The following is a 16,387-nucleotide window of genomic DNA, read 5'->3' as shown; positions in this document are numbered from 1 at the left end:
CCCAGAGTAGAACACCCGTATCTCCAGCCATTCCCCATTGGTGTGATCTGCAGATTCCTACGCCGTTGCAATCGGCGGTAGATCTCATCCGCCCCTGCCCTTTTCCCCTTTCCGAGGGCCCGCAGGTCCGGCGTGACGCCGCGTCTACTCTGCTGTGTTGGTTGAGCCGGCTCGGCGGTCGACCGCACCGAGGGCGCTTCTCCTGCCGTCCAAGAAGCCGGTGGGCTGCCGTTGCCTTGGACTTCACCTTTCAACCTCGTTTTACCGCCTTGGCACTCAAGGAGGCTCCCTCCTTCACGTTGGCTTGGCTCGTGGGGGCTACCGTCCCCTGTTGGTTAATTCACACTCGCCGCCGGCACTCATCGTCTCGTCTAACGGCATTGGAATGTTGCAGTGCCACTCGCAAATCACCTCTTCGAACAGCACCAGCCACATCCAAAGATTGGGCGCGAGCCACGTGAGCGCCATTATTCAGTATCCAGAGGTTGGAGGCTGTTGCTCTTCAGCCACTCGATGTCATGTGCTGGCGATGAACAGGAGATGTGAAGATAGCTCCGATGGAAACAATGAGCTAGAGGGAAACTATGCTAATGAGATCGCGAAAGAGTCAAAAGCGTGACTTTCATGGATCGCGAGTCGAAATGCTTTCTTGACTCGCGTTTGGAAAATCGTCTGAACTCGTTGAGAAGGGCACGCTTACTTTGACTACTAGCATTATTATTTAATAGTTCTTGATGAACTCTACTTATATGCGAGATGTTGTTTTCATAAAATTTTCGCAAGCTTATGTTGCGATGCGACCCGGTCAGATGGCGGATTACATTGTGGTTTGTTGTTCGTATCTTGTGCACACTTCCACACCCAGACAGCCAGGTTGGCATCGCGACTTCATGCGCCTTGCTGCTTGCTGCCATAACCAACTTGCCTGACTCATCAATAAGATTACGATGCGCCTTCACTCATGTTGATGCTGAGATCGCTTCTGCGCCTGGCTAGATGAAAACTTTGTCTGGTAGACGAAAGAGATACACCCTGATGGCGAGGAGAGCAGGCGAACCAATCTTGTTTGGATAAAGAATGAGACATCCATGCTTGTCTTGACACGATCATAACAGTAGGTATCTTGTCTTTTCTTAGCCAATGCTGTCCTGCACGTGCCAACCGTCTGGGTGCAGGAACTCAGCACACGTGGTTCTTCTTCGCGACGTTCCAAGAAAATTTTGGATTAACTGCAGCCTTCAACAATGTAGGTTGCAAAAAGATAGCTTGAAATAAAGAAGGACTTGGAGGCCTCGATTTATGTGTAGTGAGACGACTGTCTTATTCGTTTTGCAACTTGGTAGCGTCCAGAACTTGGGTAGTAGGACTGACAACACACATGCATAGGCGAACCTCGTGAACTTTCTCTCAAATCTCTCTCACAACACTCTTCTCCGGCATTAAGGTGTTACATACGTCACGGCCCATGCGAAACCTGTACCAGTAGTTCCATGCAGACAAATGCCTCAGAATGGAGAGTTAGTCTGAAAATGAGGAGTTTGGGCTTGGCTTAAAAGTGGAAGAATCGGGCAACAAGGCAGACAAGCTGACAAGCCAATGATGACACTGGCCTGTGCCGTTGGGTTTTTGTGACTGTGATTTATCATTGCACGCCGGTCTACAGACACTACCTACGTAGGATGTGGGGTTCAAGAGATCCAGTGTTATGTCATATTCTACCTTACTGCACCATGATGCTTCTAAGTTCATTGAGGCCATTGCTCGCGAACCGGATTGGACGTGGGCTTCAGTTCGAGGAAATAGCCATGATAAGTATATCAGCCTTCGCAAATCGATCAAAAAGGTTGTCATTAAGCCATGGATACCATAGCAAGGCGGTTTATGAATACAGCGCATTGTGTACTTGCCTCAACTCACATTAGCTGAGGCATCCAGCCGGCTAGCTGCCCCGCTAAGTGACATGGCCAGCGGCTGCCATATGGGCTGCCAAAATTTGAGATGAGGTGGCAGATACTTGTTACCTTATCCATGATTTTTTTCTTCTTCTCTCACTCCTTCTTTCTTGGGCTGTGACAAAGAATATTGAATGTTAGGCACACATCTATGGAGCATATGCATGATAAGGAAAGAAGTAATTGCCTCTGCAAGTGCGATGTGACTGAGGTTATGTCCCGGCCCTCCTGTTTGCTGTTCGGTCCTTCGGTACGTACCGAGGTGGTTGCCTTCTTTCGACCGCGTTCTTTCCAAAAAGTCAAGCGTGTAATGGACCGTGCGCGCATCTCCCCCGCTATCCTTCTTTCTTCTCCGTCCAGCGTCCCGCTTTCACTGTGTCCGGCCGGAATTCCTGGCCAGCCTTACCGCCCGGCAGCCCACTGCTACACAGTGTCCCCGGTCGGCTCTTACTGAGGCGAGGGAGGTAGGTTGCTGCCCGCCAAAACATCCCACCTGCCTGCTCCTGCTTGCCGTCCATCTGCGTCGCCGTCTGGTCTGCACCAACCAATGAGCCAGTACCGCTCCAGGTTCTTCTCTCTCCCAACACACGCTCTAGCTGATCGAATGGATGACTGAGGTGGTGCACGCAACACACCACTGGCCCTAGACACCTCTTCAGGCCAGTCCAACCGAGAGTGAAAAAAAAATTAAGTGCCTCCACGTTTTACACTCTGGGAAGAGCTGCCCGCCTTGGAAGCTACCTAATACCTGAGGTGCCTGCCAGACCGGGACCTAGTAGTGCCTCCCACCTCTACCTCTACCTTCCTTGTTATTACGCAAAGGGCCCACTGTAACCGCACCTACCTTTCCATACCGATTTGACATCTGCAACTTCTTTTTCCACCAAACTCTCCAACATCTCATCCCACCTTTCGCCTTCCACCTTTCCCTTCCTCCCGCCTCCAACACCCGACACTCGTTGCGATCGACGGCCTGCTCTAGCCTCCTGCTGCTAGCTCGGAATCACCGTCACCTTCCTTGCGACGCGTACCCCGCCAACGATTCAACTGACCGCTCGGCGAAGCTGTTTGTACAGTAGCCCTGCAAGGACGTCCTGCACCTTCGGCCTTGCACCTCTCTGTATCGACCTTACCCGAGCTCTCCCATCATCACCCGGTCGCCTTTTTTCGACTTCACGACTGCAAAACTCTTAACGTCTTCCGTAATATCCCTTGACGCCATCCAAAGAGATACCCTTTTTCGCGACCACTCCGTTTGCGCCACCGCCTACGACATACCCTGTTGCGCGAACGAGACTTCTTTCTACGGCACGGGCTAGCTAGCAAGGCTGCACTTATGAACCTGCGGCTTGGCCGCCCTCGCCCACGATGGGGAAGATAACGAAGCAGATGCAGCCTAAGCATGCCGAGACTTTGGTTAGTTCCCCTCCAACTCGCAGACCTCCTCATTTGCCCGTCACCTTACTAACCTCACCCAGTCTCCATGGCTGAAGGACTTCGTCACGTCGGCATGCTCGACACCCCTGCCCCTCCTCCCAGACCACTTGGCCAAGTTTCCGACGAGATGGCCTTTCCCCAGAGGTGATCTCTACCACTGGATCCCACTTCTCAACCGCTTCGACAACATCTTGGACTGCTTCTGCACCACCTACAGCCTCGACCAGGGCCCTCAAGGCCGCGACTTCGCTTGCGAGCTGCTTCTCAACACAGGTACCAAGACCGAATCGTACGGCGACGAGACATGGGATACCGAGCGGCTCTCCAAGTTGGGATACAACCAAGATGGCGACAGGCAACTCATCGAGGCTGTCCTCAACTTCACCCGTGTGCTGCTTGAGCATTGCGGCAACCGGAGCATCTATTCCAGCAGCATGGTCTTGAATAAGCTGCTCAATACCACAGTCTTGTCCATTCTGCTCGCCACCCTTCGCGTCAGCTCCGAGCTGGCTCAGCGGTATCAGGCTTCCGTCAAGCGCATAGGAAACGCTTCGCGCACCGTCAGTACTGCACTTCTGGGTAACCACTACCAGATCGATTTGGATCGTGTCCACATTCTTGCCCTCCCCTTCGCCAAGACTCCTATCGTAAGCCTCTCGGATCCCGTGGCTACTAGCACACCCACATCGGCTTCCAAAGGCAAGGAAAAGGCCCAGGTTTCGAGCCAGAAGAACGCTGCTGTCATGTTCGCCAACGACCTGGGCTCTGTTCTGACGGCAGACAACGCACGTTGGCATGGCTGGGGGGACATCAAGGTCTCTTACACTGCACCTTCAACAACTCGCGAACAGCCCGTTCCTGTGCCTGCGGATCGGGTTGCGTCTAGTGTCCCTACTACGCCTACTCCTCTGAGACGCAGCACGACGGCTGGATCTCAACATAACACGCCCAGATCGGCCCGTCAGCCCGCCGCAGACGACACCTCGCCTCTGAGCGTCCGGAGCCCCGGCACAACGAATGATCACGCCAGCTCAAGTCAAAGAATCTTTGACATTCCGCAGTCAGTCGTTGCCTCTACTTCTATTCACGATCTGCTTTCAAGATGTCCGGCCGACATGCCGGCTTCTGCCAAGTATGAGGTCCTCAACCGGCTGAGAGTTGCCAAGGCTCTCTTGGGCAGCACCGAGTCAAGGCAGCAAGTCCTAGCCATCAGATTACTTGCGATCAACAATCTCGCCTACATCCATCCAGAGACCACGTTCGTCGAGAAGGTACTGCGTCACGACAACGATGAGACCAGACGTTACCAGCTTGCCTACCAGTTGGCGGAGCTCATTCACCCGCCTGCTGATGGCTCAATTCAAGTACCCCTTTGGCTCCAGTCAATCGTTCTGGCCTTGCTTGAGGCCATCTCGAACTTCGCGGCCCGATACCAGGATGTCTTGTCAGCACTCAATGCCAACGTCAACCACGGCATCCTGCTCTATGTTATTCGCAAGGCAGTTGCTGGAATGAAGACGGATGAGCCCGATCGCGGCATTCAAACAACGGAAGTCGATGAGTGGCGGACAAAGCTGTTCTCTCTGACGACTCATCTTGCCATGTCTACTAGAATTGGTGCTGAGATGGTGACCGCAGGTCTCATGGACATTTTGGTGGAGATCTTGAAGATAAGATCCGACGTGGCCCAGCGCAACCAGATGATGATCCTTTCCTTCATTGACAACCTGATCTGGTCCTACCAGAATGCCTTCCAGAGCTTTTTCAATGGCTCCGGTCTTGATGCCATCTCTGACCTGCTGGTCACCACTGTTGTGGAGGCGAAGCAGTTGGTTGAGGCAGGCAAAGGAAACAAGCCTGAAAACCAGAGCCAAATCGTCGATTATGAGATCCCCTACAACCAGCAGCAGACCCTGAAATGGGTCCTCAAGTTCATTCATCACATCATGACCAACTCTTACAGCTATGGCGGTAACACCGACAGACTCTTGCGCAACCTCGTGGATAAGTCGGAACTGCTCGGAAGCCTCCGAGAGATTATGCAGAATACCAAGCGCTTCGGTTCGGTCCTTTGGACTAGCACGGTCACCGTTCTCAGCGATTTTATCAACAATGACCCCACGAGCTTTGCTGCTATTTCCGAGTCTGGCATGATCGTGAGCTACCTCGAGGCAATCACGAGCCAGCCTGTCACAAACCAGCCAGCTGTGCAGCCCCCTCCAGAGTCTGAGGAGCAGGAAGCTGCAAGCCGTGGCGACAACGAGGACGGCAGCAGTCCCGATTCCTCCGACGCTTCCGTCCATGTTGAATCTGATGATAAGAGACCTCACCCGCCTCCGCAGGACGAACTGGCCTCTTCACACGATCGTCCTTTGGCCCGGGGTATTCTGCCCACATCCGACGCGATCAACGTTGTTCCGCAGGTTCTCAACTCCATCTGCCTTAACAATGCCGGTCTCAAGATGGTGGTGTCCTCGCGAGCTTTCGAGTCGTTCCTGGAAATCTTTGAGAGTCCCGCCCACGTCAACACAATGGAGACCGACCCGCATCTCGCCAGTAATGTCGGTGCTAGCTTCGACGAGCTTGCAAGACATCATCCTCACCTGAGACGCCCGATCTCGAATGCGGTTATTGATATGGTTGCCAGAGTCAGATCCCTCGGCATTTACAAAGCCCAGACTGCGAACTGGGGGGCCAAGCTCCTTCTGAACGATGGAACGCAGAAGCCTGTTGCAGCGGACGAGAGCCTGAGGAGTCGTCTTGATGCCTCTGGGTCAAAAGAAAAGGAGAAGGCCGCACAGACCGATTTGGACGTGGAAATGTCGGATGCGGCTGGGCCATCAGAAAAGGCGGAGAAGCCCGCAGGCAATGAATCGTCCCCGTCTGCTACTGCCTACGACGACATCACTCCCTACGTCTACGCTCTGTCCAGCTTCCTCTCGGCGTACTTCAATAACAACACGCTCAAGACATACTTCATCAGCAATGGTGGTATTGAGCTGTTGCTGGACATTGCAGAGCTTCCCAGTTTGCCGCATGACTTTTGCGACTCCCATGCTTCTAGAACATTGCATCTCGTCATCTCACAGCTAGTTGAACACTCCCCGGTGCTTGGTCTGCCGTCCCTTCTTAAGCGCGCGCAAGCTTCGGTGGAGATTCTGAGACCGCTTGCCGAGCACAAAAAGGACACTCCCTTCTTCGCCCCATTCCTCAGCCCCGACGACAAGTTGACGGTCGAGGAAGTACGCAGCTTCGATACGGAGACTCAGGACCTCGTCCTACAAGGCACGAAGATGGTCAAGGCTTTGCTTACTGCACAGTCGCTGATCAAGACACTTTACGAGTGCTTTACGTCGTCGCCGCGCTCCAACTCGGTTCAGTTGTACGCTATCAACGTCTTTGACTACTATCTAGACTTGTTGAAGTCACTGGGACCTCTTCTGAAGGCTGTATTGGCCGAGGAAGGTGCTGAGCACAATGTGCTTCCTCAACATTGGTGGGCGAAGCGGCCGGCACCCGGAAGCGATGTTACGGTTCCCCAAGTGACTGCGGAAGTCGACACGGAGAATGGTACCGCGCCAGAGAACAATGCATCTGGTACAGCCGCAACCACCGCTCAAACTGCGAGCTCAAACAGTCTTCAGCACAAGGTACCTACCAAGCAGGAGCAAGCCACGTCCAGGTATCGCAACTACGAAACCTTGCGCATTCTTCTTCATTCCATGGTGCCGTCGACGTTTCCCTTTTTCCAGCAGCTTGGCAAGGCACTCTTCCCCCGCCGCGAGCGTGACGGCTACTCTCGGCCAAAGCATGTCGATCTTGCTAGGCAAGTTGCCGCAACAATTCTCGACCAGTTGAGGCCCTCTGTCGCCTTAACTGAGCCCACGGCGAAGGAGTATCATTACTGGATTATCATGCTCCACACTCTGACGGAGATGCTGATGGACACGTCCCGATCTTCTGCCGACCGATCTTCAGTTCAGATCATTATGCCGGTGTTGATTGCCTTCGTAGAGCAGGGCGGCTTCGAGGTCATCACTTCAATGGTTCGACGTTTCAAGTCAGAGATGTGCAAAGAATCTGGCGATTCCGACGCGGGCACCACTGCCAGTGCCAGGGTTGCCTCTTTCGGACTCGGCAAGATTTTCGAGTTCTTTGCCGCACTCGTCAATGGCAAAAACATTGCAGACTCTACGACGCAATTCTCACTTCTTCCTCGAACATCCGAGAGACGCCCCGAGACGCCAATTTCCCACCAGATTGTCGTTGAGGTTCGCATGGCCGTCCTCCCAGTGATCCGCGAGACTTGGGAGACCACTTTGATCGAGAAGCTGCGGCCTGAGGCGGTGGCCAAAATCATCGAGATCCTCAAAATCATTTCCACCGCCGAAAACGAAGGCTCCTCCCGAGACAAGCCCGTGTCTGAGGTCTTCAAGAAGACTGCAGTTCCCTTTGGCTGGCATAACCACACCGGGCTGATCGACTCCTTGATTGAGGATGGAGCTGATGAAGAACTTGCTCGTGAGGCAGTCTTTAGAGCCAACGGCAATCAATCATGGGCTCTCGAGTACAGCCGCCTTCACAAGGCTGGCAAGGCCGGACGACGCAATTCCATCCCGGCCGAGGATGCGTACGCGCCGCCTACTCGTCCCGAGCCATCGCGATCCTCTAGCCAGCAAGATGCACCGGCCTCTACGACTCCCACCGACGCAGACGCTATGGCTGTCGATGTCGACCAGGATCTCGCCAGCAGGCCCGGAGCAGTCTCGGACCGTAACCTTGATGATGCAGGGCCGGGTGACCAGGCAGAGCCAGCACCGCCGGCTGAGTGGAGCGCTGCTGATACCGAAAGCCCTGCAGGGGCCGTCGAAACTCAAGCAAGGTCTAGCACCTCTGCGCCAGCAAACCCCCCTGAGGAGACCAAGACAGAGACCCGGTTGACAGCCAAAGAAGAACTCGACAACGAGCGGGCGAAACTGCGAGAAAACCTCATCGACCGATCCCTGGACATCGTCAGAGCACACCCGCAGTCAGCCATTGAGCTCTCGGAGCTCATCAGCGCTATGGTCTTCCGCCAGCAAAATGATGAAGTCCGGGATGAGGTTGGCGCAACCTTGGCCAACGCCCTTACTTCACTATCATTCGACGATACCGAGTCTAAGTCTAACGGGACTAGCATCGCTGCCTATGCTCATCTACTGGCTCTTTTGATGCAAGAAAAGAGCTTTTTCAAGTGCAACATCGATACATTGAGAGAGAAGGTCGACGAGTACGTGTCGTTCCTTAATCTCAAGGTTCTGCCTACTTCAAACGAAGAACTGCCTCCTTGGATCCCATACATTCTCTTGATTGTCGAGTTGCTCTTGTCATACGATGAGCAGCCGATTGAGGCCCAATGGAAACCGCCTGCCAACGAAAATGAGGTTGTCACGCCAGCGGTCCTTCCTCCCCGCAACCCAATCGTCTCGGACAGTCAGCGCAATGACTTACTGGAGGCTATACTTCGTCTGCTTCCTGTTCTTGGCAAGGAGGAGACACTTGCCACCTCCGTCCTTCGCGTGATCGTCATTCTCACGCGCAAGCCCTCTATCGCGCAGAAGGTTGGAGAAAAGAAGAATCTCCAGCGCTTGTTTGTTATGGCCAAGCAACTTGCAGGGGCAGGTGCCGCTCGTTTGAAAGAGACGAAGACCACTGGCAGCATCATGTCTATCTTGAGACACATTGTCGAGGACGAAGAGACGCTCAAGCAAATCATGCGTGCTGAGGTGCGCAGCCTCTTCGAAAACCCCCAGCGTACTCAGAGAAACCTGGATCTCAGCACCTACTTGCGCAACATGGCACCGCTCGCGCTGCGGTCTCCAGATCTTTTCGTGGAAGTTACTAATGAGCTAACCAAGCTTTCTCGTTATGTTCCGGGAAGCGAGGGCAGTACGCGGGCCCACCAGTTAGCACTCAAGGAAGTTGAGACGGAGGGCAACACCGCTACGACAGTCAAGGACGCGAGCGTGGAGCCTGCTGTACAGGCTACGGAAGACTTGTCTATCCACGATGTCAAGCAGTCAACCGAGATGGACGACAAGGAGATGGCTGATGCACCGAAGCCAGCGGAATCAAAGCGCCCGGTTGTCGAGAACCCCCATGGCATCATCCATTTCCTCCTCTGCGAGCTACTCAACTATCGCGAGGTCGACGACAAGGAGGCAGCACAACCTGCGAAGGATCTAAAAGCCACTCCATCTGCAAGCACTTCAACTTCGGAGACCGCATCAAAAGACGTCGCTACTGACAGCCAAGACGTTGCGGACAACAAGGACAAGGACAAGAAATCCTCCAAACCCGTTTTCAAGGCGGAGGATCATCCCATCTTCATCTACCGCTGTTTCCTGCTCAACTGCATTGCGGAACTTCTCCAAAGCTACAATCAAACAAAGGTTGAGTTCATTAACTTCAAGCGGAGCGCCCCCTTGCAGACGAACACGCCTGTCAAGCCTCGGTCAAGTGTCCTTAACTACCTCATTCACGACCTCCTCTGTCAGGGCAGCCTCAGCGACAGCGGCGATAGCATCCTGTCCAAGAAGAAAGCAGCAACATCTGCCCAGGCCCAACAAGTACTGGTCGCTTTGGTAGCCAAAACTGGAGAAAAGGGCGTCGACAAGAACCGCGACCGTTTCGAGTACGATGATGAGCCTGATTTGCTCTTTGTCCGCAAATTCGTTCTGGACACAATCCTCAAGGCTTACGAGCGTGCCGCTACCCCAGAGGAGCCCATTGACACGCGTTACGCCAAGATGCAGTGTCTTGCCGAATTGATGAACCACATCATCGGTGAGAAGGACAAGGAGTCGACATCTCAACGTGCGCTGGACTCTCCTCAGGGACGATCGCAAGCCCAGTTGCGCAGGATGATGTATGAGAAGGGCTACCTCGACAAGCTGACCTCTTCCATTGCCGAGGTTGATTTGGGCCACGCCGGCGTCAAGCGTGCCATTAAGTATGTACTCAGAGTGCTGCGCGTGTTGACAGACACTGCGAAGGAACTGAGCCGCTCCCACGTCCTCCCGTCGGCATCTCTTCCCGAGACCGCGGACGATGAGATTATCTCTACATCTTCAATGTCCGACATGGATGACGATAGAGAGGAAACGCCAGACCTCTACCGCAACTCCGCTTTGGGCATGCTTGAGCCTCGTGGAAGCGACGACGAGTCGGAAGATGAAGACGGTAAGATCCTGATTGAATCCAGGTAAAATCTAGCTAACATGATTGCAGAGGACGATGATGAAGAGATGTACGACGACGAGTACGGCGACGAGCTCGACTATGGCGACGAAGACGTGTCCGATGACGGTGAAGGTGTCAGCGACGAAGACGAAGAGCTTGGCGAGATGGGTGAGATTGAGGGTCTTCGCGGAGAACCTGGTGTCGTCGAGGTCATTATGGACGAAGACGATGACATGGATGAAGATGACGATGAGATGAGCGAAGACGATGAAATGGACTCTGACGATATGGAGGACATGGAAGATCATCTTGACGTCGTTGAGGAGATTGTGGACGAAGATGGCAACCCCATTGATGACGACGGCGCTTCTGGATGGGAGAGCGAAGAAACAGACGAGGAAGAGGACGATGAAGATGACGACGACGAAGATGTCGATTATGAAGCCGAGATCCAGGACGCTGACGAGGCCCATATGCACGGCATGGAACCTGGAGATATCATTGACAATCTTGCTCGGGCTGTCATGGATCCTGAGGATTATGAAGGCGACGACATGGATGATCTTGGCGATCACTACATTGACGACGGGCGCGATGACGATGGTGAGACCCCGGCCTCCCGTGTACCCTTTGACAACGCTAATGAAAACTAGATGACGAAGACGACGACGAGGACATGGACGAAGATGACCTCATCTACGAAGAAGAATACCCCCACGACCATCCACCTCCTAATCTACCAGCAGCTCTCGGCTGGGATACCTTGGTTGTTGAGCCTTTTGGTGGTCACCCTCATCACGTTCATCGCCACCGTCATGGACACCGAAGCCCATTCCCGCCTGGCTTTATGGTTGGCAGCGGCCGTGATCCACTCGGAGAGTTCAGGAGCTATTTCTCGCCGCGGCACAGGCCCAGCGCTGTGCCTAACAATGTTGACGACGGTGTGAACCCTCTGTTGCGCCGCAACGGTCAAGGCCGAGAGTCGTCTCCTCGACCCCCGCCCGGTTCTGGCATGATTGGGCTGCGTCTGCCTCCCGAGATTTTCGGCCCTGGTGCGCAATTGTCGAACAGTCCTATTGCGATTCTTAACGACCTCGTCGCATCCCTGCCAGTCATGCGCGGACAGCCTGCTGTTCATCTCTCCATCACGCAGAACGGACGTGGAGAGGTGCGTGAGTACCACGTCGCTCCTCGCGAGCCTAGAGCAGACAGCCGCCGTGAGACGACGTATCACGAGCCTCAACAGGCTGTCGCGTTCACCCCGGAGTCGACGTTTGAACGGTATCAAGAAGAAGCCAGAATGGTGTTTGGCGGTGCCCACTTCGTGGAGAAGGCTCAAAAGCTCATCAATCTTCTCCTCTCCAAGCTTGTTCCGCCGGCCATGGAGCTCGAGAAGAAGCTCAAGGCTGAGGAGGAGGAGCGACGCAAGATCCGTGAAGAGGAGCGCAAGAAGTTTGAGGAAGAGGCACGACGGCTCAAGGAAGCCAAGGAAGCCGAAGAGAAGGCGGCTCGCGAGAAGAAGGAGGCCGAAGAGCGTGAGGAACAAGAACGCGCCGCTGCCGAAGCTGCCGCTGCCGCTGCCGCCGCTGGCGAACGTGACTCAGCGTCTGCCCAGCAAGCCCAGCAATCCGCAGGTGATCCACATGCTATGGAAGGTGTTGAGACCCAGGAGCCAGCTGTGCCCTCTGCCGACGACGCGGCTGCCGATGCCAACCGTGTTCTCACAACTATCAGGGGTGAGGAAGTCGATGTGACGGAGCTTGGCATTGATCCCGAGTACCTGGCTGCTCTCCCAGAGGAGTTCAGAGAGGAGGTCATCGCTCAAACCGTCAGCACCCGGCGCTCTCAGGCTCGCGAAGATCATGCCGCCGGCGAGCAAGGCGAGGTCTTCCAAGAATTCCTCGATGCCCTCCCTGAGGATCTCCGCCTCGAAATAGTTCAACAAGAGCGACAAGAGGCCCGCCGGCGCGAGCGAGACGAACAGCGCCGCCAGGCAACGACCGCAGGACAAGACCAGATTGCAGTGGACATGGACCCAGCTAGTATCTTGTTGACTTTCCCTCCAGAACTGCGTCAGCAGGTGCTCATGGACCAAGGAGAGGACATCATGGACCACTTGCCTCCTGAAATGGCTGCTCAAGCGCGCCTCCTTGCTCAACAGCATGCCGTTCATCCCGCCGTCACGGGCAGAAGCCCGCCTATAGCCGCACGACGTACTGGTCCGCCGCAGCCTGACTCTGTGGAAAACAACGAGAACAAAGTTCAGCGCAGGACAGTTGTCCAGATGCTCGACAAGCCTGGAGTCGCTACTCTTCTGCGTCTGATGTTCATTTCGCAGATCGGCTCCATCCGCAACTATCTCTTCAGCGTCCTGGCTGATGTTTGTGAAAACCGTCAAAACCGCCTCGAGGTCATCAGCACCATTTTGCTGATTCTCCAAGAAGGCAGCACAGACATGGATGCCGTGGAGCGTAGCTTCAGCCAGCTCTCTCTGAAGGCCAAGAAGCCCAAGGACAAGGATACAGAACCGAGGACGCCTCAGAATCTTAAGCGGACTCTGACATCGCTCATTCCTGCGGGACAACATCAGCCTAACTCAGAAATTTCCCCTCTCATGGTTGTTCACCAGTGCTTGGACCTTTTGCAGGATCTGTCAGCGAAGAACCCGCACATTCCCATGCTGTTTCTCACGGAGCATGAAACGGTTGGGTCCTCTCTCAAGCGCACGCTCAGCCGCAAAGGCAAGACCAAGGACTCTAAGTCTCACAAGTACGCTATCAACTCCCTTCTCACTCTCCTCGACAGAGATTTGGTCATGGAGAGCTCAGTGGTCATGGCATACTTGGCCGATTTGTTGAATAAGATCACTGTGCCCCTGGCAACCATGGAGCGAAGACGCAAGGATGCGCAAGAGAGAGCCGCCCGAGACGCGAAAAAGAAGGCCGCGGAGAACGCAGCAGAGGCTGGTGAACCATCCACAGAGCACCCGTCAGCTGAGACGGCCACAGAGCCTCCTGCCGCTGTCGACAGCAAAGAACCCAAGGCTGCTGGGGAGGCAGAGAGCACGAAGAGCAACGACAAGTCGGACGCAAGCCAAAAGGGGCCGAGGCAGCTGCAAGTCCCGATCATTCCGCCGCACAACCTAACGCTGGTTGTCAAGATCTTCGTGGCTCGTGAATGCAGCTCCAAGACTTTCCAAAACACCATCTCAGCCATCAAGAACTTGTCTGCCATTCCTGGAGCCAAGGCCACCTTCGGACAAGAGTTGGTCCGCCAAGCTCGTCTTCTTAGCGAGAACATTGTCGCGGATCTTGACGAACTTCTTCCTCATATTGAGAAGGCAACCTCAGGAACCGAGATCCAAGGGGTCGCTCTTGCCAAGTTCTCTCCTGGAGCATCTGAGCAGAACAAGCTTCTTCGTGTACTGACTGCCCTGGACCATCTCTTTGATAGCAAGAAGAAGACCGGTAATGAGGAGGCTGAGGCAAGCAAGACGGAGAAGCAGGACCTCGTTACCTCCCTGTATCACAACTCTACTTTCTCCACCATGTGGGAAAAGCTAAGCGCTTGTCTCAGCGCCATCCGCCAGAGGGAGAACATGGTCAATGTTGCCACGATTCTGCTGCCTCTTATCGAGTCACTCATGGTGGTGTGTAAGAACACCGCCATGAACGACGATCCTCAGGCGCAGGCTCAATCAAGCAAGGAGATGCTGCTCTCCAGTCCTCCCCCAGAGAACCGCATGGCTGGTCTTTTCTTCACCTTCACAGAGGACCATCGCCGCATCCTCAACGAGCTCGTGCGAAATAGCCCCAAGCTCATGTCGGGAACCTTTGCGCTCCTCGTCAAGAATCCCAAGGTATTGGAGTTCGACAACAAGCGGAACTACTTCAACCGCAGCGTCCACAGCCGGTCCAACAGCAACCAGCGGCCGTCATTCCCCGCGCTCCAGCTTTCCGTCCGTCGCGAACATGTCTTCCACGACTCGTTCAAGTCGCTTTACTTCAAGACTGGCGATGAGATGAAGTACGGCAAACTCAACATTCGCTTCCACAATGAAGAAGGTGTTGACGCTGGAGGTGTGACTCGCGAATGGTTCCAGGTCCTGTCCAGACAGATGTTCGACGCCAACTACGCACTCTTCACTCCCGTCTCCTCCGACCGCACCACATTCCACCCCAATTCTCTCAGCGGAATCAACGATGAGCATCTCATGTTCTTCAAGTTCATTGGACGCATCATCGGCAAAGCTCTCTACGAGGGCCGAGTCCTCGACTGTTACTTCAGCCGTGCAGTCTACAAGCGCATCCTAGGCAAGTCTGTATCTGTCAAGGATATGGAGTCATTTGACCCAGACTACTACAAGTCGCTCGTATGGATGCTTGACAATGACATCACCGACATCATCACCGAGACCTTCTCCGTTGAAGACGACGAGTTTGGCGTGACTCGCACAATAGACTTGTGCCCCAACGGCCGAGACATTGCCGTCACCGAGGAGAACAAGCACGACTACGTGAGACTGGTGGTGGAGCACAAGCTTCTCTCTTCGGTCCGGGAACAGATGGAGCACTTCCTCAAGGGTTTCCACGACATCATTCCGGCCGACCTCATTTCTATCTTCAACGAGCAGGAGCTTGAACTGCTCATCTCGGGCTTGCCTGACATCGACGTCGATGACTGGAAGAGCAACACGGAGTACCACAACTACACCCCATCTTCTCAGCAAATACAGTGGTTTTGGCGAGCGATTCGGTCATTTGACAAGGAAGAGCGGGCTAAGCTGTTGCAATTCGTCACCGGCACCAGTAAGGTGCCTCTCAATGGATTCAAGGAATTGGAGGGCATGAATGGAATTAACCGTTTCAATATCCATCGGGACTACGGCAATAAGGAGCGCCTTCCCAGCTCTCACACATGCTTCAACCGTAAGTGTTCCCCATAGATATTACATTAATGACAGTTGACTAACGGCGTTACACAGAACTTGATCTCCCCGAGTACGAGAGCTACGAGACGCTTCGCGCACAAGTCATGAAGGCCATCACGGCGGGAAGCGACTACTTCGGCTTTGCATAAGACGGGAACGCGCAGACATAGACCATGGTAATTGCGATTACGTGAGCATTTGCATTATTGAGGAAGGGCGACACAGGACACGGTTACTGGAGTGGATGACTTGTGTGTGTTATTCAGCGGAGATGCATCATCATTGGACCCTGGGCCGCATGTACATATGTTTGAGGCAAAGGCGATCAAGGCCCGATGCTCTCATCATTTTATTTTGTTTCGGCCCCGAACGCGGGATGCTGGCTGTGTCCTTGCGGAGTGCAGGCCGTTTGGGATACAAGGCAGTATTCTTGAGTTTGGTGGCTTAGTATGTAGAGTACTCAACAAGTCTATTAGATGACAATTCCTGGTTCTGTGCCATGGTACATCAAAGTTTGTGACAGAACTTCGACGGTTGATGGCTGCAGCTAAATTGCTACCCCAAAATCCATCTGAGTGGTCAAAAGCTTGACGACCAGCCCGGCCCTTTCCGAAGAGGAGAGGTCGAAGGGGAAAAGGCATGGATCTACTATAAGTGAGCAAGCCATACGAAAGTCAGAATAGGGAAGTAACTACTGGCGTTGCTGAGTGGGAACGTGGCTTGTTCTCTCTTCTGTAAATCCCAATTTCATTGCTTACAAAGTGCATTTAGAGTGGTTCATCTGGTACAGAGCTCTTTGGAGAAAGACTTTGTGTGACCAGCGCTCAAAAGATGGTCAAAGGTGAAG

The 16,387-nt window shown here is 54.0% G+C and overlaps 1 protein-coding gene across 1 annotated transcript; it reads left to right on the top strand.

Moving 5' to 3' along the window:
* Positions 1–3,320: 3,320 nt before the first annotated feature.
* Positions 3,321–15,689, top strand: CGGC5_v009705 (E3 ubiquitin-protein ligase TOM1-like; the record flags this gene model as incomplete). The annotated part of the gene is made up of 5 exons (XM_032021810.1): positions 3,321–3,368; positions 3,431–10,610; positions 10,659–11,213; positions 11,264–15,538; positions 15,595–15,689. 5 exons carry the CDS (start codon positions 3,321–3,323, stop codon positions 15,687–15,689), a joined length of 12,153 nt encoding a protein of 4,050 aa, XP_031881245.1.
* Between the last annotated feature and the right edge of the window lie 698 nt (positions 15,690–16,387).

This window comes from Colletotrichum fructicola (assembly GCF_000319635.2).
Source record: "Colletotrichum fructicola Nara gc5 chromosome Unknown KSG_Nara_v1_contig05, whole genome shotgun sequence".
NCBI lineage: Eukaryota > Fungi > Ascomycota > Sordariomycetes > Glomerellales > Glomerellaceae > Colletotrichum > Colletotrichum fructicola.
The sequence above is the reverse complement of the archived record's forward strand: the minus strand, read 5'-3'. Positions and strand labels throughout refer to the sequence as shown.